Genomic DNA, 25,733 nt, shown 5'->3' with positions numbered 1-25,733 from the left:
CTTTCCTTTCCTTTTTTCTGTTTTTTCCCTCTTTTTTTTCTTTTTGTTCTCTTTTTGCTTTAGGCATTTAAGGAAATCTTTATCAAAACATGAGCTGATCACATGTTTGAGAAACAGAGACTTCAGAGGCCACATATGACAAAGAATAAGTCTTTTAAAAAATAGTTTAGAAAAGTTACTAAATAAACAACCACAAAGCATAGCAAGGAACAACAAAAAACACTGAGGAGAAGGAAACATCTGGTTACCAAAGTTACTACATTACAGTGTGGTATTCAAAATGTCTAGTTTTCAACAAAAAATTAAAAGGCATGCAAAGAAACAAGAAAGTATGGCCCATTCACATGAAAAAAATATCAAAAGAAATTGTCACTGGAGAAACATTGGATTTACCAGAAAAAAACTTTAAATCAACAGTTCAGAGATAGAGAAAATCATAACTAAGAACTAAAGAAAACCAGGAGAACAATTATTGAACAAAAAGAGACTATCAATAAATATAAAGAAATTATAAAAAAGGAACCAAATAGAAATTCTGGAGCTGTAAAGTATAATAACTTTAATGGAAAATTCACTAAAGAGTCATGTACCTAATAAGGAACTTGTATCCAAATACATAAAAATTATTACAATTCAATAATAAAGACATATAACCCAATTAAATTACTCCAAGGATCCGAATAAACTTTTCTCCCAAGTAAGATATATAAATGGTCAATAAGCACCTGAAAAGATGCTCAACATTACTGGTCATTAGAGAAATGCAAATCTAAACTACAATGAGATACCAATTCATTCCCACTAGGATGACTATAATAATAATTTTTAAAAAAAAAGGTTGACAAGGATGTGAAAAAACTGGAATTCTTGTACATTGCTGGTTGAAATATAAAATTTCCACAGTGCAACCACTGTAGAAAACAGTTTGGTGGGTCTTTAAAAAGTTAACCAGAGAATTAGCATATGTCCCAATAATGTCATTCTTGGGTTTATAACCAAAAGAATTGGAAACAAGTATTCAAACAAATGCTTATGTACACATGTTTGTAACAGCATTATTTGTGATAGCTAAAAGGTAGAAACAATCCAAATGTCCATCAACAGATGAATGAATAAGCAAAATGTGGTATATCTGTACAAAGGGATATCATATTCAGCCATGAAAAGAAATGAAATACTGATAGATGCTATGAATGAATGGACCTTGAAAACATGCTAAGTCAGACACACAGGTCACATATTATATGATTCTATTTATATGAAATATCCAGTACAGGTAAATCCACAGAGACAGAAAGCAGAAGAGTGGTTGCCAGGGGCTGGGGGCAGGCTGAAGGGAACATGCAGGAGAAGAGGGAATGGGGAGTGACTGCTTAATGTGCACAGGATCTTCTTTGGGGGTGTGAAATGTTTTAGAACCAGGAACTAGATAGAGGTGATGGCTGCACCAAAGTGTACACTTCATTTTTTTTTTCAAATTTAAATCATTTTGTATTTGAGCACTGATTTTACAAAATGTGGTATAAAGGTGAACTAAATTTACACCTTAATGTGTTCATCGCTTTCAAAATACATTGCACCTAAGATGTATATAAGATTTTACATGCATTTAGGAAGAAATCACACAGAAGTAGCTGCTTTTTCAATAAACTTGGCCAGTTTCACATCTCTCTTGGTCAGTCCACCACAGTCATGAGAGGTAAGAGTTATCCAGGACCTTGTTGTACACTTCGAACCATTCTGTGTAATGATTCATCTTCTCTGCTTGTAAGGCAACTCGGGACATAAAGCCAAATGTTGCAACTTCCCAAGATATCTTTAAAGCCAGCTAGTAATTTATAGGCAGATGCAGTGGCACAGTCAGGCACGGGCAGCGGAAGCAACGGTTACATTCAAACAAGCAAAGGCAAAACGCTTCATAATTTACAACCCCCAAAGTGTACACTTTAAAATGGTTAATTTTATGTATGTGAATTTCACCTCAAACTTTTAAAAAAGTGAAGTCTTTTCTCTGCAAATTAGTTTTTCAACGACTCTAACCAAAATATCTATTCATATGTCCTTTTCTTTATTTTTAAAGAGAAACCAGAAATTCCTGTTCTGCAAAATACAAAGTATATCTCACTGTAAAAGAAAAAGTTCACTTTCAGAATTAACAATGTCATTTTAGGCACTTTATGCCTCAAATTTTTATAATAGGCATATATGTGATCTTGTGTTGGGAATTTGATCTGTTAGATGAGTTAGAAGATGAACCTAAGCTGGAAACTAGTCAGGCCCAAAGGCCAAAGCTTCTTCATCCCTTTTCCATGCCTTCTTTAACATTCAGACTGCTCTATTCAGGGGTTCTAAAAGTTTAGGATGATCTGGAAGCAATAAAAAGTCTTTCGTCACCAAAGAAAGATTTTATGATTTCTAGGGTTATTGTAAGCAGTGGAGCATACCAAATCTATTAAAAATATTTCCACCTGACTTGGAATTTAAATATATTTTAATACTTTTCTTAGTAGCAACCTGTCCAATCTGTATTCTGGTTAAATGATGTTTTCCTGTGCACTGCTGTCTTCAATAGAGTGGATCCCTTTTTGGTGCCTATAAGCTTCCTGGGAAGATTACTGCCTCCTCAAGAGCGGTGATAAATGAGAGAGAGTTCAAGTCCTGGCTCTACCACTCGTTAGCTGGGTGACCTTCAATATCAAGTCACTTACCCTCTCTGCCTGTTTCCTCAATTGGAAAATGAAGATGATAACCAGGCAGAGTTGATGTGAGGAGCTATGTCAAAGGACTATACAAATATCAGTAATTTATATCTTCCAGTACTTTACAGATAGTAGGTGTTAAGTTAATGTTTGTTTAATTGAATTGTGTGAAGATCTTGTGGCTATAAGGCTAATCTTATTTTGCTCTGATTGAGTTAAGTCAGGTTCTTTCTGTAGGAAATCATGTCTCGAAACAAACTGAATCATTGGTATACTAGAATTTTTTTAGTAAGCTATGTTATAACAGAGTTATGTTGTATTTACCACAAATGCTACTAATGGAATATGCTAATGATAAGATAGCTAATTGTTGATTTTCCAGAAGACAAATGAATTCTTTTCCAGTATTTGAAGTTACTTAGTAAGCCACATCTTGCAGTGTTCAAAGCATCCCCTGAAAATCTGAAAGAGTTGATACATCCCAGCAGGTGAGCGGTTTATTTTCCTTTCCTGGCAGGAATATTAATCACTATTATTATCAGCTCAGTAAATCTTTGGCCTCATAGGGAATGTGTGCTGCTGGCTTTGGAAAGGGAAAGATATGTCGGGACAGTGTTGGTGTTGAGAAATCAATCAGGATTATCCACTTCTTTACTGCCTAATAAAGAAAGCTAGTGTCTGTCTGGGAAGTATAATTTCAGAATCTCAGAAGAGGCAGCCACAGTACCCAACATACCGACTGTTAGAATTACTCCTTTAAATTTAATAAAGTCTTTACAAATATCCTACTAAAATGTTGCCGTTGTCAAGTGTTACATTTGCACTTTGTAAAAATGGCTTTGTTATCATGGTCAATCCCAAGGGAACAGATTTCTAGATCACAGACAAGAAGACTAGAGAAAGTTCCAGCTTTTGGGGGCCAAGATCAGGTATGTTACTTGAAACCTGAGATGTCACCAAGAGTCTCAGGTACCCAAGGTAGCTTGAATCAGTAGGAAATAGGCAACTGTCATCCAAGACCACATCCTATGACTCTTTAACCAGGATTCTGCATGTAATCCATTGAAAACATAATTAGTTTGCAGTTAAGAGATAATAGATCATAAAAATAGCACTGCAAAAAAGTATTTTTAACTTAAGAAGTATTTATTAAGCATAAATCAAGAAGAAACTGGTATTAACCAATGGAGTATGTGACCTTCATCCTACAGGACCATATGACTCTTGAGGCATCTGTTCTCCCTGCCTTTCCCCTGTACATCCCTCTGAAAAAGAAAAGCAATTAATAAGAACTTCATTCCCAGTTCTTTTATGCCTACACTCCTCTCCCTTATGAAATTACTAACAAGTTAAAAATAGGCAAAATTTTACCAGAGGTATCAATAAAAAGTGCACAGATTTACAAACCAGATTATTGCAAGAGGATAATACTCTCCTGTAGAGGGGAGTTGTGAAAAATAGCTACAAATACTAATTAAATACTGTCAAATCATGAGTTTAGTGTTCTGCAACAGGCATCCAAAATCAAGTTAGGAAGGAGAGCAGGAAAGGACCTTAACCAGGAAGGATGAATTGATGGGGAGTCATTTTCACTTTTTATTTAAAGTCATTTGCTTTCTCCACATTAAAACAGAACAGATCCTTCCCCCTCTGAAAATGTGTTTATGTACTAGAAGGCCATAATATTGGGAATGGAATAATTACAGACAAGAAAAATTAATTTCTAGATTTCAATTTCATTTTAATGTAATTTACAAATGTAAAGTAAGCATGGGACTTTTAAAAATTATGTTGTCTTTTGGAATTGTAAAAAATTAGCAAGAGGAGTAGAGATGCAGACAAATGAACCTCCAGTGAATACCAAGCAGGCAGTTCAGAAAGAGATCAGCTGTTCGCACAGATGTGAGTACATAACTTTGTGTCTTTAGAGCCTCTATCGACAGGTATAGTTGCTTGGTTTTATACAGTAATGAATACAGGAGTCCAGAAATAGTTGTTAGTCTATCATGTCCTTCCTCTAAACTTTATCATACATTTTCCCATACTATTTCATGTAAATGTATTCATAAAACCTAGGAATTTTTTTTGTAGAAATCAAAATGTCACTTATCCCCAAAACAGTTTGAATTTAGAGTATTTAAAATATATTTAATATTTAAGGCCTACTAACAATCAGACTTCCCTCTTTCATACATTCAAGCATTCATTCCTTCAACACATACATTTACAGCAACTCTCAGATTGATTATAAACATATGTCAAGAGTTTTATTTCCAATTTGTTTCAAAAGAAGAGGCTTTCTGAAAAGTCAAAGTCAAATTTCTGTCTTGGCAGAAACACTTTATAGGGGAAAATGGTTATTGTTAGACTGGAAAGAAGAAGGAGGTAGAGGAGAAAAGGGGGAAAGAAGAGAAGAATAGGATGTAGTAGCAGTAGTTGTCTCTTACATTATTGGTTAAAGTTCTTAGACTAGTTTCAAAACTAATAGTTAACTGAATGGGTTTCCTAAGAAGGATTCTTAAGCTCATTAAAGTCTATAAAATATTGCTCAAGTATTTTATCAAAAATGCTAATTATTCCACAGGAAAAGCAGCTAGTCACATCAGATCACAAAGTTCTCCCCTAGCTCAGGTTTAGGACAACTTTCTCACATTTACTGGGGGCAATTAATGCTATGCTAAGGAATTTAGGCTTTACCTTCTGGACAATGAGAAATTATTGAAGGATTTTAAGCAGAGATGCAGCATGATCAGATTTGTATTTTTAAAATAGCATTCTCTTCAGTGTTAGTTATTGGTAGAAATGGATGAAACTATGGAAATCAATTAGAAAACAATAGTAGCAGCCCAATTTAATTCAATAAACATCCCTTGTATACCAGGCCTTTGGCTCAGAGCTTGAGAGACATCGTTTCTGTCCCAGTTCTTTGCTGAGTGGATGAGATGAAGACACAGCCTACTTCCACTACATACTAGCTGTGCAACTCTAGGCTAGTTAGTTATCATCTGTTTCTTCATCTGTTGAATGGAAATAATAATAGAACCCATCTTATAGTAAGTCTGTAAAGATTAAATGAGTTAAGGAATGCAAATGGCTTATAACAGCATCCTGTACATAATAAACAATTAACAAATGTTAGATAATACCATTATAATAAGAAATGACCCCATAGCGATGTAAGAAGTGCTATGAATCAAAGCATACTTAGGGTGTTTCAGAAGTACAGAGGTCACACTTGGCTGAGCTAAGAGATAAGAGCTCAAGTTAAGAAAGGAACTGGAAAAGTGGACAGCAAGTGATGGAAGCAAGAAATGATACAGAGGTAGAAGCAAAGGGCTTAGTGACTCATAAGATCCAGGCCCAGACATATCCATGCTTATGGATCAAAAAACTCTATATTGTTAAGATGTCAATTCTCTCCAAATTAATCTATCGAGTCAACATAGTGTAAGCTTAGTCTAACATTTATAGAGATATGCAGAGGACCAGGGAGCCAAAATAATGTTGAAAAAGAAAAATGAGTTGGCGACTTGCACTATTGGACATCAAGAGCTGCTATAAAACTATAGCAATCAACACAATGTGGTATCAGCATATTGACAAATAGGATGATGGAATAGACTGGAAAGTTCAGAAATAGACTCACTCTTATATGGTCAATTAATTTCGACGAAGGTGCAAAAGCAATAAATTGGGCTAAGAAGGCCTTTTCATGCTGAAACTAGTAGATATCCATTTGGGGTTTAAATAATGAACCTTGACTCTACTTCACATTATACAAGAAATTTAATTAGAGGTTGTTTTTAATGCATGAGGGTTTGGTTTGTAAGGACCAGCAAGCGGTGCCCAAAACCTCTGTTCACTAGAATGGAAGGCCACCCAGATCCCACATTCCTGAGACTTTCACCTTTTCTCAAGAAGGGAATAAAAGAAGTCAGATGATAACAGCAGCGTCCTTAAAACCAGGCCCCAGAAATCAGTAACTTTTGAGGCATGACTGTGTACTGTACTGAGAAGGAATGGGGCAGCCCAGTGCCTGTTCTGAGGGCTGTGTACAGGGATAGGATGCTGGAGAACTATGGGGTTGTGGCTTTCTTAACATCACCCACTTCCAAACCTGCTCTGATCTCTCAGCTGCAGCAAGGGAAAGACCCATGCTTCATCCAGACACAGGGAGCCCCAAGGTAGAGGAGCAGGACAGCAGGCCCTCCCTATAGAATACATCTCAAAAATAAGATTTACCTACTTAGCTAAAATAATGTCATATGCAATATTTAAAATTCCTCAGAATCATCAGTTTTGGGAAGATAGGACGAAGGCTTAATTCTTTACTTTTAAATACCAGTTTTCAAAGTAAGTAGCAAGTAGATTTAAGAGCCGTCTTAAATGATATCAGATACAAATTTTCTTTTTCTGTAGACTCATGGGTTTCCATAGATTTGATGTTTTTCAATAAAGTCGTTCATTCTGACGTACAAAAAAAAAGTTAATTTGAGAAGGATTATAAACCTAAACATGAAGCTGAAACTATAAAGCTTCAAGAAGAAAATATAAGGGAATATCTTCTCAACCTGGAAGCCAGCAAAAATTTCTAGAGCAAGATATAGAAAGCAATAAACATTTTAAAAAGTTGACAAATTAAAGTGCATCAAATTAAATACTTTAGCTCATCGTAAGAAAATTTAATTATAAATGAATAAGCAAGCCACAGAATGGTAGAAAACATTCATAAAAACATATACATGATGAACAACTTATACCCAAATAACTACTACAATTCAAGAGTAAAAAAACAAACAACCCAATTTAAAAATGGACAAAAGACTTAAATAGTCACTTTCCAAAAAATATACAACTAGCCAATAAACCTGTTTAAAGATGCAAAGGGAAATGAGTGAAGGTGGTCAAAAGGAACAAACTTCCAGTTATAAGATAAATAAGTTCTGGGGTGTAATATACAGCATGATGACTATAGTTAACAATACTATATTGTATATTTGAAAGTTGTTAAGAGTACATCTTAATAGTTCTCATCACAAGAAGAAAATCTGTAACTATGTAAGGTGATGTATTTCAACTAAACTTACTATGGGGATCATTTCACAATATATGCATAGTAGTTTCCCCTTATCCTCATTTTCGATTTCCAGTTTCAGTTGCCCATGGTCAACCATGGTCTGAAAATATTAAATGAAAAATTCCAGAAATAAGTAATTCATAAGTTTTAAATTGCACCCAGTTCTGAGTAACATGATGAAATTTTGCACCATCCTTCTCTATCCCACCTGGGAAGTAAATCATCCCTATGTCCAGTGTATCCATGCTGTACATACAGTATAAGATATTCTGAATGAGACAAAGAGAAAGAGACTACATTCACATAATCTTTACAGTACATTGTTTTATTGTTCTATTTTATTATTAGTTATTATTGTTAATATCTTACTGTATATAATTTGTAAGTTAAACTTTAATATATATGATATATCTATCATAGATAGATAGATAGATAGATAGATAGATAGATAATGTGATATATATGGGGGAAAAAAAACATAGTATAATACAGTTTGGTTCTATTTGCAGTTTCAGGCACCCAATGGGGGTCCTGGAATATACTCCCAGCAGAAAAGGTAAGGGGGGACTACTGTATATATCAAAAATCATTATGTTATACACCTAAAACTAATACAATGTTATGTTAATTATATCTCAACAAAACTTAAAAAAAAGAAAAAACTAAATGGAAATATGTTTTTTCAAATGGTAAAAATAAAAAAACAAAGATGGTCCTCATCATTAGTCAACAGAGAAAAGCAATTTAAACAACAATAAGAAACCACTACCTATCACTAAAGTGGCTAAAAACAAAAAGATTAAAAACTCTGTTGGGAAAGTGGTGGAGCAACTACAACTTTCATATATTGTTAGTAGAAGATACTCCTACCCTATGACCCAGAAGTTTTACTCCTAGGTATTTACCCAAGAGAAGTGAAAAGATATATTCACAAAAAGAAAGGTCATAGATGCTTTACTCAAAACAGACAAAAACTGGAAATAATTCTAAATCAAAGAAAAAGAAAATTTTCTGGGATGATGGAAATGTTCTATACCTTGATAGGGGTGTGAGTAACACACACGTATTCATTTGTCAATACTTATCAAGTTAAACACTTAAGAATTTTACATTTACTCTATGTAATTATTGCATTAATATTGAATTCTAGCTAGTAATTTTGTTTTTTGCAGCAGTATGTGTTAGCAATTCTAAAAATACTTCCTGTGCATGCTAGGCTTGAGCAAAATGAGTAAATAAATTTAATAAAATGCAGCTGTCTCGCTATTGGAGAAGGTAGTTACATATAGAGATAAATACAGAACTATAGATGTGTCTATGTGTATATACACACACATATAGTTTCACATCAGCAATAATTATCACATCTAGTGCCCAAATCTTGATTTCTAGATCCCATTTTCCATTTTGAAGAAGCTGGGCTGCTTGGAGTAAAGGCTAATTTCAGGACAAAGAAAGTACAAAATGAGCTAGAACAACTTCTTGTGCATGAGAATAAGGAAGTACTCAGAATAATGGTATCCTGCTTAATGGCAAAAGACTGAAAGATTCTGTCCTCGCCACTTCTATTCAACATCGTACTGGAAGGTTTAGCCAGGGTGATTAGGCAAGAAATATAAATAAAAGGCATACAGATTAGAAAGGAAAAAGCAAAATTATTTGCAGATGTCATGACCTTGAATACAGAAAATTCTAAGGAATCCACAAATAAACTATCGAGGCTAATAAACAGATTCAGCAAGGTTGTAGGATACAAAATAAAATATAAATTTTATAAATATAAATTATTTATATATAAATATAAATAGATAAAATTAACTATTTATATATACTAGCAATGAATAATTCATAAATGAATTTGAGGAAACAATTTCATTTACAATAGCATCAAAAAGAACAAAATACTGAGGAATAAATTCAACTACAGAAGTACAAGACTTGGATACTAAACTACAAAACATTGTTGAAAAAATAAATGAAAGAAGACCTAACTAAATGAAAAGATATCCCATCGACTGGAAAACAATATTGCTAAACGACAACACTCCTCACATCGATTCACAGATTCAGCGTAATCCTTATCAGAAACCTAGGTGCCTTTTTAATTTTTTTTTTGCAGGAATTGGCAAGCTAATCTTAAAATTCATATGAAAGTGCAAGGGACTCAAAATAGCCAAAACAACCTTAAAAAAGAAAAACGAAGTTGGAGGACTCGAAATTCCCAATTTTTAAACTTTATACAGAGATACAGTAATCCAAACTGTGATACTGGCATAAGAACAGACATAAAGATCAATTGATTTTGAATTGAAAAAGATCAACTGATTGTCAATACAATTCAATGAGGAAAGAATAGTCTTTCTGTACTGTACTGGGACAACTGGATATATACATGCAAAAATAGTTGGACTCCTTCTTTACACCATACATAAAAATAAACTCAATGTGGGTCAAAGACCTAGCTGGAAGAGCTAAAATACAAACTCTTAGGGAAAAAAAATAGTTGTAAATTTTAGTGACCTTGGATTTGGCAATAATTTTTTAAATGTGACACCAAAAGCACAAGCAACCAAAGGAAAAAATAGATAAATTAACTTCATCGGAATTAAAAAAATTTTGTGCTTCAAAAAACACAATTAATAAAGTGAAGAAACAAACCACTAAATGAAGAAAGTATTTGTAAATCACATACCCTGTAAGTCTTTAGTTTTAAGAAAATATAAACTCTTACAACTAAACAATAAAAAGAAAACAAATGGGCTTGAATAGAAACAGGAGGTCTGAATAGATATTTTTCCAAAAACATTCAAATGGCCAATGAGCACATCTGTTCAACGCAGTCATTAGAAAAACACAAACCAATGTCAAACATGGACTTACCATATGATGCCGCAATTCCACTCTTAGATATATACCTAGGAGAAATGAAAACATATGTTCACATAAAAGCTTGCACACAAATATTCAGAGCAGCATTAACATAATAACTAAAAAATGGAAACAACCCAAATGTCCATTACCTGATAAGAGGACAAACAAAATGTGGTATATCTATACTAAGGAATATTATTCAGCCTAAAAAGAACTGATTCAGGCTACAACACGAATAAACCTTGAAATCATTATACTAAGTGAAAGAAGGCAACACATTACCTGATTTCACTTACACGAAATGTCTAAATAGGCAACTGCATAGATAGGGAGGGTAAATTAGTGTTTTCCACAGAGCTGGAGGGAGGAGGTAATGGAGAGTGCCTGCTAATTGGTATGGGATTTACTTTGGAGATGATAAAGTTCTGGAATTAGATAGTGGGAAGGATGATAGTGACACAAATTCATGAACATACTGTATTGTATACTTTTAAAAGGTGAATTTAATGGTATGTGAATCAGATATCAAAAAAAGAAGGTGGATCTCCTGCACCCCCAAATCCTACTCTTCTTTCCTGGAGGCAACTGTTACTTGTTTCTTCAGTAACGTTCCTAAAGTGGACTGTATACATACAAACATGTATTTGTGCATCTATACTGATTCAGGCTACAACATGAATGTTAAAGACAGAAATATGAGTATAGCAGATACATTGTCCTAGACTTTTTTTCCCTCTTTACAATGTAACTTCAAGACCATTCCACTTCACAATATAATTTGGTGATTGTTCTATTTCAGCATAAGTATCCCTCATTCCTTTTTATTTTTGGACATGAAGTAATTTAATTTGCAAGTATTCTGCTGCTACAAATAACATTGCAATTAATTTCCTTGCATATATTTCCATTACTGCATATAAGTGGTACATGTATCTAGAAGTAAAATTCTAGCTGAAAATATACTTTTCTCATTTTATTTTGATAGGCCACCTTTATTGATTTAATGTAGCTCTTTCATACTAGATTATGAGTTCCCTGGGAACAGGGACCATTACCCTTTCGTTGGCCAAGGTGATCTAGGTTCAGCACATTGCCTGACATACTGCTTGACATATTTGTAGATGGACAAGGCTGTGTGCTTTAATGTACAAAGTATCAAGTGGATATCTGAAGTTACATCATACAAAGAACAGACACTGAACTACGCAGTTTATAGAGATAGGAATTGTTTGGGGGTTGGTATTTTGCTTGTTTTTTTTCCTTTTTATCCAATTTTTTCATTTTTTCCTTTTCAACTTTTGTATGCTTCCAAAAATTGTGGGATTGATTGCAATGTACCATTTTAATAAATTCGGAATCCTTAATTTCATCTGATGACAATAGCATGTTTTATTAAATACATGCCTACTTCTTATATTTGAGTATCCTTTACTTCAGTTATTGAAAACAAAAAAAGGGAGAGTGGGGGTTTATTTTCAATTTTAAGAGACCTAATAGCGACACCTGCCGGAGAAAATGTCAAAATAAGTTCTGAATCCATTAACACCATTAACATTTTAGATGTTTGTTTCTATTAATCAGGAAGAAATTTGATATTTTATCATAGAAGTGCTTTTAATAATGAAATACAATGAAGTTTACAGGAGGTTCTTTGATGTTCTACAAAATTATGGATAAAAATATGTTTTTTCTTCAGGATAAAGTCATTTTGGGAATGGACTACCCCCTTCCACTAGGTGAGCTGGAACCTGGAAAATTGATAGAATCCATAGAAGAATTTGTAATGATTCTAGTAATTTGAATATTGAAACTAAAGTCTTGATTAACAAGGACCCAAGAAACCAGAACCCTCATGTAACTGGATTTTTTTCTTTTGACATTTGACTTTTAGGATGGGTAAGTGTGCCATCATGCTGCCACTGCCTATTCTACCCTGTAGTCTTCTGAACCAGGATAAGTTAAAATGCGATGCACTGTCTTCAGATTCCCTTTCCTTTGCTCATTTTCCCATCCCACCCCCATCTCTCAACAAAACAAGTTCTTCCTGAGAACTTTATCACCAGTCACTACCAGGTGCCAAGGATGGCCAAAAATAAAAACGTGAATATATAAACTCTTAACAAATCTAACAAAAGTCTTAGTCATAATCCTTTTGCATAATTCTTGCTTTCTTCTAAACTATAATCCAAAAGTTCTCTTGCACTCCAATTCTCTGTTTTAATCATTTAAGGATATAGCCCATCATATCTTCTCAGCAAGCTTGAAGCACATCAACAGATTGCCAAGAAGAGTCCCTTCTGATGTTTACTAGTTGCAAGTTATTAACTTGGAAACCTCTGACTGCTTTATATAGGATGTGTTCCCTTTGGCACTTAACCACCTTAAGGCACTAAAAGTCTTGAATTGTTAAATATTTACTTATTAAAGTAGGAAGCTGTAACAAGAATCAAAATTAAACTGAAACCAGATACCCCAAGTATCCTAAGAGTTCAATGGGATAATAATTATTTTATGCCTTTTATGTGCTTGTCACTTGCAAGTTTTAAAATATCTTGCATAAAAATTTTACACTCATAAATTCAAAATGACATTTTGTACAAGGTTACTCACTGTAACATCGTTTATAATAAAAAACTGAAAACAAAATACAAGGGAATAGTTACATAATACATCCACATAATGGAAACTATACAGCCATAAAAAAATACAAAAGATCGATTTTTGTATTTTTGTATAGTGAGTTAAAAAAGCAAGGTGCCAAACAATGTGTATAAGTATACTTCTATTTGTGTGTAGTATACTACCCATTTGTGAAAAAAAATCTACATACCTAAATATAAGTATTTGCTGATATATGCTTAAAATATCTCTGGAAGAACAGACAAGAAACTGATAACTCTGGAAAGACAGTATCCATTTTACAACTTTCAAATTTTCAGCCGCATGAAGGTAAATTGCACACAAACAAAATTTTTTAATGAAATAAATCTACTTGACAAGCACAACACTTGGAGGTAGACAGATGCCTTCCACAACATAGATACAGAGTAGGAAAACAAGACTTTGTAAGTTCAGTGATGTGCCAAAGGTAACGCAACTGTTGGACTCAACCCCAAATCTCTTGACTTCAGGATCAGGTTTCCAACCGACACACCAAAGAGTTTCTCCTTCAAAGGGTATTTGGCACCAACGTATTTTTAAAAGTAAAGGAAATAGTCTCTCAGAACAGCAAGTCACTTCCGAAATCTTCCTCTAAAGATGGCCCAGGTATGGATGAGAAAAAAGCCCAGAGTAAAAAGTCCCTGCCTCAAACCACCCATTCTTCAAGGATGTGTAAAACTCCTGAAGTGATTATGATATATAGATATATGTTAACGGTATAGATATTATACAGTCCTGTACATGTTTCCTTCCACCCTCAACTACATGCCTGCCCTCTGCAAGCTGGACATATATCAATTAGGGTATCACAAAATTACCCCTCAAATACAAAACTGCTTTCTGTGGAATTGATCTAGTCTTAAACTGAGGAGAAAGTGACATTTTGGCATTCCTTCTCTCATGCAAAATTGATAAATGTACATATTTATACAATATCCTTAGACTCTTCATCTATGTTACCTTTCTTGCTCCAAAAGAGCTTACTTTTTATTTGGACCCATGTGAAAGGAAAAAAATATGCCTAGAAGCTGGGAGGTGGCTAGATGACTTCTGGGCACTGTTCCCAGCTCTCTTGTCCCACAGTCCTAAAACGTACCTTTTCTGTTTTGCCTCCAAATAGTCCTTAAAATCCACTGGAGAGTCCTGCAGAGATTTCCAAAGATGGGCATTTTCCACTGGGGCTCTATCCCTTGATAATTCTCCTCCTTTCCTCCTATTGCCGAGTTTCAAACTTAGATTTCAAATAGTGGGGCAAAAAAATGGGTCAGGAGGATTTTGGTAAAAGATTTATTGTTTAACCTGTTTATATTTTTTCTCTCACACTGGGAAATTGATTTCTTTTAAAATCTGATAAAGACACTCAATAAAGTACTTAAAAACCACTAAATAATGCTTTAAAAATAAAACCATTTCTTTTCTTTTTCAGGACAAACTCAAAGCTGAAAATGCCCTAGCATTTTTGGGTCTTGAGAGAAAACAATTTGAATGACTGAATTCACTACAAAGGCTATCTTTCAAGAAAATGTTTTATTTTTGTTTTTAAACATGTATCCCACTTGCATTACTAAAATCCTATTTTGCACTATTTTATCCAGAAATAGAATATTCCTGAGTATCTTAAATTATTCAAAACAAAAATGACTCACATATGCTTTCACTCTGAAAAGCAGTATATTATTTCATGTACAAATCAAAAATGATTTTCTTAGCACTTTAAAAATTAATGGCAGGAATAAAATTCAAGATGTCACTAATGCTTTATATGGAGAAAGACCAAAACCAGATTCATTATCCTAGAGGGCTCAAGTAGGTTCTCCACTTTGAGCAAGTATATGTGAATAGGGCCCAAAGAACCTGTTTTTATTTACTTTAAACACCTTTCACTAGTCCAAAACTGGGCTGGGAATACTTTAGATTCCACAAAATAAATGATGTACAAATTCCATAACCTCTAGGAATGTATAATCCAATTAAGGATGCAAGACACCTGTTCATGCAATAATTACTAAGCAATACAATATGAGTGTCACCGAGTTTCAGTAAGAAAAATTCATCTGGACTCAAACTGTTAAACAGGTCTCCAAAAGGTGGAACTTGGGCTGAGTCTAGAAGGATAAATAAGGCTTGTTTAGAGTTGGAGATGGTAAATACATAGAAAGGCAAAACTATACGAACATAGGTTTCAGACTGAATGAGAACTTATCTATTCTGGAGAAAAGTTCTAGTCTATAATTTGCTTTTTATCAGAAGCTCTTTTAATTTAATATACTGAGTAGAATGTGTAAAGAACGCTATGGAGATGCAGCAAAGCAATATCAAGGTAGCCTGTTATACTCACTTCATTAATGGTCCCACCTGGGCTGCTGAAAGTGAACTTGGTCCTAGGAGTGGTGATGAACATATGTGATTCATGTACATCTGGCTGAATTTCAATATCAAATATAATTTTTCAAAATCACCCTCTTGCCTTAGATTCATTATTACTTCTTTTCCCTTCCATTAGCCTGGAAAATCAAAAGTATTAGTATACAATTTGTGCTAATATAATTTTTGCCAAATTATGCCCATCTCGTTATTTTCACTTTAGTTCATTACTTTTTTTCTTGCTCCTCCTGTGGCTTTCTAGAACTTTATCCACCCAAAACTCTGCTTATTATTCAAATCTGCTTAAAAAGGAAAACGAAGTTAAACAAAACAGTAACATATTCACAGGATGTTTATGTAATGTGCCAGAGCTGTAGGACTTACTGTTTCAGGTACCGGAGATAAAGGAGTAAATAAAAAGAATAAAATTCCTTCTCTAATGAAGCCTACAATCTGGAGGGTAAGAAAAATAAATAAAGGAGGTAGGGAGGAAAAAGAGAAGAGGAATAGAAAGAAGAGATGGAGTAAAGAAGGAAAATTTTCTTATATTAAAACACGCTATGAAAAAATTAGAAACAGAAATGTATAGAGTGGCTAGGGGAAGGGTAGGAAATAAAACCTTAAATACTGGGGACAGAGAAAACCTCTTTGAAAAGAATTTTGACCTAAGACTTGAATGATAGGAAAGTCATAGTTAGAAAGCCTTTTTCTATATCCAGATTGAGGAAGAATTTACTCATCTTTTCTTCTAGTGCCTGCATAGTTTAATTTTCTTATGGTTAAATCTTTGATTCAATTGATGATGGAGCTGTCTTTATGTATGATGTGGGAAATAACATAATTTTATTGCGGCATTATTTGTAATTGTAAAATATTGGAAATTATATGTATTGTCCAAATTTAGGAGATTGATGGAACAAACTATAGAGCACACACATGCACCCACATGCACATACACACATGCAGATAACCTGGATTTATTTCTTTCCCTTCCTCCCTCTTTCTTAAATTCATTCTATCAAGTGCTGTCGGTTCTACCTACCACATCTCACATCCCCATCCTATCAATCGTGCTCAAGTCACCATCATTTCTTGCCTAATCTTCCTACTACCATTCTTGACTCTCTTAGGTAATTCTCTATAGAACTGCTAATGTGGTTTTTTTAAAAAAATAAGTCAGGGCATATCGCAGACCTATTTTAAAAACTACAATGGCTTCTTATGAAACTGAATATAAAAATCTAAATTCTTGACCATAGCCTACTTATCTGGCCAACTTTCTAACTTCATCTCCTACCTCTTTCCCCTTGGCCACAAACTCTGCCCCAAACTTTTTCCTGCCTAAAGTCAATAAGGAAACACTGGCCTTAAACAATGCATTACACCAGTTGGATTACCAGATATATACTGAACATTCCATCCAAAAGCAATGTGTTTACAGAATACACATTCTTCTCAAGTGTACATAGAATATTCTCCAGGAAAGATAATATGTTCAGACACAAAACAAGTCTTAATAAATTTAATAAGATTTAAATCATGTTAAGAACCTTTTCCAACACAATGGTATGAAACTAGAAATTAATTACAGAAGAAAATCAGGAAATTCACAAATGTATGGTGATTAACAACATGCTATTGAACAACCAGTGGTTCAAAGAAGAAATCAAAAGAGAAATCTAAAATTACTTTGAGACAAATAAAAAAGGAAGTACAATATACCAAAACTTGAGATGCAGCAAAAGCAGTTCTAAGAGGGAAATTCATAGTGATAAATGTCTATATTAACAAATAAGAAACATGTGAAATAAATAACCTAACTTTACACCTCAGGAAACTAGAAGAAGAACGAAACCCAAAGTTAGTAGAAAGAAGGAAATTACAAAGATCAGAGTGGAAATAAGTAAAAGAGAGACTAAAAAGACAATAGAAAAGATCAATGAAACTATAATTTTTCTGTGCACATAATCTTGAGGACATTTAACCTCTGAGATGTAGTTAATGGTATTAAACTCATCCATACTTTTGACATAGATGCTTGGATTCTCAGTTTTTTTACTTGAGCAACTGGGTAGATGTACTACCATTTACTATGATGAAAAAGACTATGGGATAAACAACAGTTCCGTTGTTGGATTTCTTGTATTTCAGATGCCTCTTGGACATTTAAGTAGTGATGTCCAGTAAGCAGTTGGGTATACCAGTCTGGAGAGTTCAAGAGAGAGGCTGGGGAGAGGCCATCAGTATATATAAAGTATTTAAAGAAATGAGACGATAAAATCACCTGGAGAAAAAGTATAGGAGAGAACCAAAAGAATCCAGAAATAATTCATGGGATGTGGCAATACTCTGAGGTCAAATGGTTAGGAGCCAGCATTGGGCATTGAATAGTAGCCTGTGAAAAAGGAGGAAAACCATAAAAATATGGTATTCTGAAGTCAAGGGAACACAATGTTTCAAGAAGTCCTAATGGCTTTAGGCATAAAAAAAAAAAAATCAAAGCTATAATACTATGGTCCTTTACAGAATCATAAGCCCCAAATGTAACTAAATCCCTTTATTCCAAAAGTTAGTTCCACTTCCTATACTACTAACTCTGATTAACAGCATCACCCAGCCACCTAAATCCTCTCCTTTACCCATATAAAACCTGTCATAAATCCAATAGATTCTACCACTGTTAAACCTTTAATTTCTTATACAGTTTTTCTTCCCTATGGCTTCTAACAAAATTCAGATCCTCATCTCTTACCAGGACTACTAAAATAATCTCTTTTTTATACCCCCGACTCTGGACTTAGTTGGTACAACCCATCTTCCAGCCCGTTGCCAGGGGAAATTTTCCAAAGTATAAATCTGATCATATTATTCTCTCTCTCTCTCAAAATTCCTCAGGACCTAAAATGGTGGTCTCTAGGTTTGGGGGTTTCATTGATCAATATCTAATAGAGCACAACTCTGATTTTGAATTGCAATTACAATCTTCACACTAGCCTGGGATTTCCCTGAGAACAGAAACTATACCTTCATTCACTCATTCACATGCTTTCAACAATGTGTATTAAGCGCCTGTTATGCACCAAGAACCATATGAGGGGCTGGGATAACATAAAAGCAAACATGCTCTCTACCTTCAATGGTGCTTATAATATAGTTAGGGAGACAGGTATCAAATAAGCAACTATATTTATATCAATATAAAATTGTTATAAAGATACGAGCTATGTTTAGACAGCTTATAATAAGGGATTTGGCCTGTCAGAGTTGAAGAGAGACTTCTCGAAAAAAAAGCGTTGCTTAAGCTAGGATTCGAAAAAACAAATAAGAGCTAAAAGTAGAAGAGGCAAGGAGAGGGAAGAGTATTCAACACAAAGAGAATAGCATAAACGAAAGTCTTGTGGCAGGAGAGAACACAGAAAGAAATGAGACCACTGAGGCTAAAGGTAAGAAAGCAAGCCATTCTTGGTATAAATTGGCAAAATCATGTGGGGTCATAGGTCAGTTGAGGAATTTTGTCTATCTAAAAGTAATGAAGTTTTTAAGTAGCAGATAACATACTAGAGTTGAATTTTGAAAACACCCTCTGACACTAAAATAGTACTGCTTACACCAAGAATCTCAAAATATCTCCCCGCAAAAAATTACTTTTCTAGCCTTTTCTCTCCTTTGTTACCAAATACAAACACTTCTCCAATATATACCCCTGGAAAAAAGTCCCAGCACCATCGGATTCCAAAGGACAACCACTTACAGCCATCACAGCATTTCTCTTCCTGTTACAGTACACTTTTCCATCTCTCCTGAAAAGGAAGCCAGCTTTGACTCGATCCAGTTTATATTATCCAACCAGAAAACTTGAACCTATATTCAAGGAAATTACTTAAGATTAACTTAATTAAAATAAACACCCACTTTATATTTAACTTAGAGACCATTCTGATGCTTTTTCTCAATCAAAACTGAACAAAAGTGAATTGACGTTTGCATTTCTGAATATAAAATACTGCTTACGACCTAATAAAAATTTTAAAGTTCATGAACACATAAGAGTTCAAAAATATCAAATTCAATCTATGTCTCCCAAAAGGAACTAAGTGTGTGTGTGTGTGTTCTCATAAAGATAATCTATGATTCCACAAACACTTACATGTGCATATTCCTTTGTTCATTTTATCCAAATGGTAGCATCTTCCTTTTTTTTTTTTTTCCTATTTAATACCTTGGTGGTCATTCCACATACAAGCTGCCTTCTTCTTTCTATAGCAATCCATTTTAAGTTGATAACCTAAGTTTGGACACATTCTAAAGTTCTACATTTTTACTTCTTCCCCCACCCCATTTTACATTTTTGATGTCACAAGTTATGTCTTATTTTGTGTAACCCTTAACGAATTATTGTTTTGTCTTTTAACCTTCACACTAACTTTATAAGTGATTAACCCACCACTTTTACATTAGATTATTCTGATTTATACTACATTTTACCTTTACCTGTGAGATTTACACTTTCATGTTTTCCTTTTACTAATTAACACCCTTTCATTTCTAGAGGACTTTGCCAAGTTGAGCATTCTTGGTTAGAAGTTTTTTTCTTTCAGCACTTTGATGCCTTCTTTTCACTGGCCGAATAGTATTTCATTGCATGGATGTATCATAATCATAAAATTCTCAATTCATGAAGTCATGCTTCCAGTCTTGCAATTATAGCTACAGAGAATACACTTATGACATGATGTTGAACATGTGCTTATTTGCCATCTGTAAATCTTCGTGTTCACCTCTTTTGCCCATTTTTTAAAATGGGTTGTTTTCTTTGTTGAATTTTATGAGTTCTTTGCATATTTTGAATACAAGTTCTTTAACAAATACATGTTTTTGCAAAGATTTTCTTCTTGCATTTTTACTCTCTCAACAGTGTCTTTCTTAGATCTTTAATTTTAATGAAGTCCGACTTAGTTTTTTTCTTCCTTGGGTCATGCTTTTGGTGTTGTATCTAAAAACTCATTGACAAACACAAGGTTTCCTAAATGAGTGGTCCCCAAACCCAGGCCATGGACTGGTACCATCCTGTGGCCAGTTAGGAACCAGGTCGCACAGCAAGTGAGCAGGGACACAAGAGCAAAACTTTATCTGTATTTGTAGCAGCGTCCTAGTGCTAGTGGTGGCCTCAGCTCCACCTCAGATCATTAAGTATTACATCCTCATAGAAGCACCGGTCTCTGGTACCAAAGAGTTTAGGGACCACTGGCCTAGATTATCTTCTATGTTTTCTTCCAGAAGTTTTATAGTTTCATATTTTACATTTAGGGCTATGATCCATTTAGAATTAAGTTTTATAAAAGATGTTAAGGTCTATGTTTGTTTGTTTTGCATATGAACGTCCAGTTAGTCTAGCATCATTTTTTGAAGAGACTATCCTTTCTCAAATTGCCTTTATTCCTTTGTCAAAGATCAGTTAACTATATTTGTGCAGGTCTATTCCCGGAATCTCTACTCTGGTCCATTGATTGCTGTGTCTTTTGTTTTGCCAATATAGTCTATCTTTATTACTGTAGCTTTGCAGCTGGGAGGTGTCAGTCCAACTTTTTTGATAGTGTTGGATATTTTGGTTCTTTGGCCTTTCCACATAAACTTTAGAATCAATTTCTTGATAACTACAAAATAACTTGCTAAAATTGATTGGGATTGCATTGAACTTATGGGTCAAGTTGGAAAGAATGGACATCCAATGATATTGTTTTCTAATGCATGAACCCAGTACTTCCATTTATTTTTTCATTTCCTTAATCAATGTTTTATAGTTTTCTACATATAGGTCCAGTACATATTTTAGGTTCAGACCTAAGTATTACTTTTTGTTAAGAGTATTCTGTTTAATTTCTAATTTCATTTGTACATTGCTCTTATATAGGAAAGCAATCGACTCTTCTGCATTAAGCTTGTATCTCAGTCTTGTTGTAATCACTTATTAGTTCCTTTTTTTACATACTTTTGAGATTTTCCACATAAACAATTGTCAACTATGAACGAAGTCAGTTTTATTTCTGCCTTCCCAATTTGTTTACCTTTTATTTCCTTTTCTAACTGTATTAGCTAGGACTCCAGTACCATGTTGAAAGGAGTGGTGAAAAGGGACATCCTTGACTTTGCAAGAAAGTTAGTTTTCTTCACCACCAAGTATGATGCTAGCTGCGGGGTTTTTATAAATGTTCTTTTATCAAGTTGAAGAAGTTCACTTTGATTCCTAATTTGTTCAGTTATCACAAATGATGGTTGGAGATAGACACTTTATAAACTTTGCTTTAAATCAATTCTTAAACTTCTAAGCAGCATAAGACTTGAGACAAGCAATGTAGATATGAATCGAAGTTATACAGACAAGCTGTTCATAACTACCTGCTACAGCCAAATCAATAGCTCACTACTGTAGCATTAGGAGTACATAGCCAAGATGCAGCAGTGCACTGAGCATAAGATCCCCAAAACGATTTTAAAAGCCTGGTGTTTTAATGATGAACTCACTTAAAAATATCACTTGCCCTTTAGATATGTCGCCCTACACTCTAGGTCTTTGACAAAGTTAAAAAATTTAGAAAAAGGAACTTTTTTGATACACAATAAGCGCCGACTCAGAGCCACAAACCTACCAATTTCCCAGTTACACGAATAGGCGAAAAGGATAGTCAACCAATATGCGCAGTGCTACTGTGTCAGATGCAAAAAATAAAATTTGTACTCGGTGTCTCTTGAATTGTCTTTTTCTAATCTTTTAAGTCGTGGAGTTTAAAAACACACTTGATATGGACTCGAAACCTAGCCTAGAAACTCAGTTCTACTAGCTACAAATTAGATAACTCTTGGCAAGCAATGAAAAAGGAAAATAACCCTACAGCCTGCGTGGTTGTGGGATTCAAATAAGACAACGGGGGATTTAAAAAAGCACTCAACGGCGACACAAACGTGGAGTGTTCTTACGCACTTTACCCCGTACGTCCTTCCCACAGCCGCCCGTTGGGCGGAGAGTATTTATCGTTGACACGAGAGTCAAAAGCCCCCGACATTTAGCAGACCACTGTTATAGAAACCTGGAGGTTGTGGCATGCAACGGCGACGACAAAAGTAAGCTTTTTCGTTTCCGAAGCGCCGCCATACTACCGGCCCAGGCACCTGCCCGAACTTTACAGACCACGCCCAGGCCCCAAGGCGCAGCCGCCCGCCCGCCTCCCTCTCGCCACCCGACCCCAGGCCAGCCTCCTCCCTCCTCTCCTCCCCGCCCCTTTGCCCCACTAATCCCAGGCCCGGCATGCATCGCGCCGACCTTTTCCTTCCGCCTACCCCCACCTTCGGGCGCCTCCAAATGACAAGCGGCGCGGAGCATTGTGGTCCCGTGCGCGAGAGCGAGGTCGAAGACAGGAAAAAGAAAGCAAAAGACTAGCGCGAGCTGGTAGGGCGGCCCCCGCGCATGCGCACAGGCCGTGGTGGGGGTGAAAAGGGGCGGTGCGTGGCCTACGGCGAGCGGAGTGGGGCGGGGTCGCGCGGCCTTGGCGGGGAGTCCGCGAGCCTGGAGGGGGGGGGGTGGGTGAGGGAGCGGGCGGAGGAGGAAGTGTCATGGCGTCGGGCCGTAGAGCTTCTTCTCGCTGGTTCTTTACTCGGGAACAGCTGGAGAACACGCCGAGCCGCCGCTGCGGAGTGGAGGCGGATGAAGAGCTCTCGTGCCGCCAGCAGGCGGCCAACCTCATCCAGGACATGGGACAGCGTCTCAATGTGTATCCTTTCCTATTCTTGGCCCTCTGTTGCTCATGGCCTGTACCCCTCGCTACCTGCCTGGTCGCCGGGCCTGGTGTCCCGCGAATATGGCGCCGCTATTACGGCCTTCAGTGGGCCTCGGCCGCGCCGTAAGGGAAGGCAGGTTCGGGCTCGGAAGTCTGCTCGCGGCCAGCGGAGGAAAGGAGGAGAGGAGTCCGGGAATGCGGGCTGGGAGGCTGCGTTGTGTAATCTGTTTGGGGCCGCGCATGGTGGCGGCGGGGGATGGGAGTGCCGCCGAAGCGAGAGAGGATTAGGAATTAAAGCAGGAAAGAAGCGGCTGCTTGGAATTCTTATCCGAGAAGGATTTGAGAAGTAGGAGCGTTAGCGATGCTGAAAGGCGTAAGTGCTCGCATCCTTTCCCCGAGCTCCCTGCCTGTTTGATGGCTCTAGTATCTTGGGAGCGCACTGGAGGTCTTTATGTTCTTGGCGTGGTTTTGCAGGAGTGTGCGCGCGCGTTTCAACTGTTTCAGTCGTAGACACTGGTGAATCCTCCTGGGCTCGCGTTATAGCAATATTAGAGTGAAATGCTCAGCGGTTGTTATTGTTACTATTTATTTGACTTTGAGCCTCCTTCCCCTACCACTACCACCCTGCGGGGTTTTGTTTATTTTCTTAGGGATTTCGGCTTGTTTTTGTATTAATGGCAAACATTGGAAAAGAACCGTAGATTGGGAATTTTCCATCAAAATTGTTTTGGAAATGAGATCATTTTTTTCTCAGATATTTCCTAAATGTTGTGTTTCAGTTCTCAGCTTACAATAAACACTGCGATTGTTTATATGCACAGGTTTTATATGTACCATTCTTTCACCAAATTCAATAAAAATGTAAGTACTGTTTTGTTTTTACTACAACCAAATTTTAAGTAATCCGTTACATAGAGAAAAATTGATTATGGATTTTACTATTGAATTCAGGGCTCTGAATAAACAGTGAAGGTACATCAGTGAACGTTTTGCTTCAAAACGTTCTGGTTTGTCTTTTTCATTTGTAGCATGGTGCCAGGCACTCTATAATGCTCTGCCAGGTCTTTTGAGCTAAAAGATAAATAAGAAACGTTTCTTTACTCAAAGGATTATTGTATCGGTAGTCACTTAAATTTTGTATTTAACATTTGTGTAATTTCAGATAGTAACGTACAGTGTAATCTGTGCAAGCCTAGTCATTTTGTTGTACGTCTTCACTGTGTTAGACTCATTTCAAATGTTGTGGATTGGGTTTAATTGTAACATAGTTTGAAATGACCTCTTGGAAGAGTTAAATGTTTAGAAGAAATATTTCATTTGGTAACAATAATTTCTTAAGATGACAAACGTTCCTGTTTATTACATATTAGCATTAGTCATCTATTTAAATTTTTGGTGATTTAAACATCAAATCTTGCTCAGATCTATGTCAGAGGCTTGCATATGTGTATAGAATTAGTTTTAAAGTAAAATTTACCTTTCAATGCTAAGGCACTGACTTCGAACATAACCTGTAAATCTTGGCAAATTGAGTAATGGTGTTCAGTTGAAATTTTTAAGTTATGAAAGACGAATTTGGTCTGTTCTTTTCAGAATAACATCTGTACTTTGTTGCATCTGCCAACAAAGAAGATTGCGTATTTTTTAGAAATATCCATTACCACCTTAATTCCTATTGTATTTTGGTCTTTTTATCCGGGCCATTTTAAGAATCCTATTCTAAAAGATGTGTGTAGAGAAATGGACCACGGAAGACTATTCTATTTATGGATTTTCATTAAGACCTTTTTGCTAAGAAAACAGTCTTTGTAAAGGTCCTTAAAATATTTTTGGATTGGAAGGAAAAGCTTTATAACTTAGATTGATTTGGATTCTGGTCTCTTCTGATCATAAGTCTAATTTGGTTTATTAGATTGGCATATAGGTTTATCTTAAACAGTTTTTTAAAATACATTTTGGTCTCAAGTCTTAGTTGCTTCTACTCTTCTTTTGAATCTGCATGATTCTTGATTCATTTTCTTAGTTATTTCTTGTGCACAGAAGGTAGGTCAGTGATGATGTTATGGAGGAGAGAGGAAGCCTTTTTGGTAAACACATTTACATTGAGTTACATTTTAATTTAAATTGTCTCCAGTGGCGGTACTGAACTAATGAATAGTAATGGGGCTTTCCTTAAGCAGCCCTGGAAAATGCTGGTAGAAATCACGAGTCAAAATAGTTCTGTGAATTCATTATGTGCTACAGATGTCCCATTTGCTGAATCAGGCTTACTCTTCTACTTCCAGTAAA

At 35.6% G+C, this 25,733-nt stretch overlaps 3 protein-coding genes and 1 pseudogene across 14 annotated transcripts in view; 2 read left to right on the top strand and 2 right to left on the bottom strand.

The window, feature by feature from the left end:
- Window positions 1–14,797, top strand: part of ACMSD (aminocarboxymuconate semialdehyde decarboxylase) — a 34,716-nt gene extending 19,919 nt beyond the window's left edge. Inside the window, exons 6-7 of the mRNA XM_036237868.1 lie at window positions 12,344–12,427; window positions 14,735–14,797. Coding sequence (XP_036093761.1) covers window positions 12,344–12,427; window positions 14,735–14,797 — 147 coding nt within the window. The remainder of the gene's footprint in view (window positions 1–12,343; window positions 12,428–14,734) is intronic.
- TMEM163 (transmembrane protein 163) overlaps window positions 1–22,730 on the bottom strand; it is a 342,830-nt gene extending 320,100 nt beyond the window's left edge. For 3 of the 6 annotated variants that reach the window (XM_036237866.1, XM_016164021.2, XM_036237867.1), the window contains exons 1-2: window positions 15,647–15,758; window positions 10,657–10,691 (exon numbers count right to left, since the gene is read on the bottom strand). Coding sequence is in view for 1 of the 6 variants with exons in the window: in XM_036237865.1 (XP_036093758.1) it covers window positions 10,657–10,691; window positions 14,405–14,451; window positions 15,647–15,689; window positions 15,776–15,786 (136 nt within the window). In the remaining 5 variants the exon portion in view is untranslated. The other 3 variants (XM_036237865.1, XM_016164023.2, XM_016164022.2) reach the window with 3 other exon arrangements.
- On the bottom strand, window positions 1,276–14,437 carry LOC107520338 (annotated as a pseudogene).
- Window positions 22,714–25,733, top strand: part of CCNT2 (cyclin T2) — a 40,386-nt gene continuing 37,366 nt past the window's right edge. For 3 of the 7 annotated variants that reach the window (XR_001599296.2, XM_016164015.2, XM_016164012.2), the window contains exons 1-2: window positions 23,250–23,438; window positions 24,224–24,305. Coding sequence is in view for 2 of the 7 variants with exons in the window: in XM_016164015.2 (XP_016019501.2) it covers window positions 23,281–23,438; window positions 24,224–24,305 (240 nt within the window). In the remaining 5 variants the exon portion in view is untranslated. Of the gene's footprint in view, window positions 23,439–24,223; window positions 24,306–25,733 lie in introns of all 7 variants that reach the window. The other 4 variants (XM_016164019.2, XM_016164016.2, XR_001599297.2 and 1 more) reach the window with 3 other exon arrangements.

Source organism: Rousettus aegyptiacus, unplaced genomic scaffold, assembly GCF_014176215.1.
Source record: "Rousettus aegyptiacus isolate mRouAeg1 unplaced genomic scaffold, mRouAeg1.p scaffold_m13_p_2, whole genome shotgun sequence".
In the NCBI taxonomy this organism is placed as follows: Eukaryota; Metazoa; Chordata; class Mammalia; order Chiroptera; family Pteropodidae; genus Rousettus; species Rousettus aegyptiacus.
This window is presented reverse-complemented; position numbering and strand designations above follow the sequence as displayed.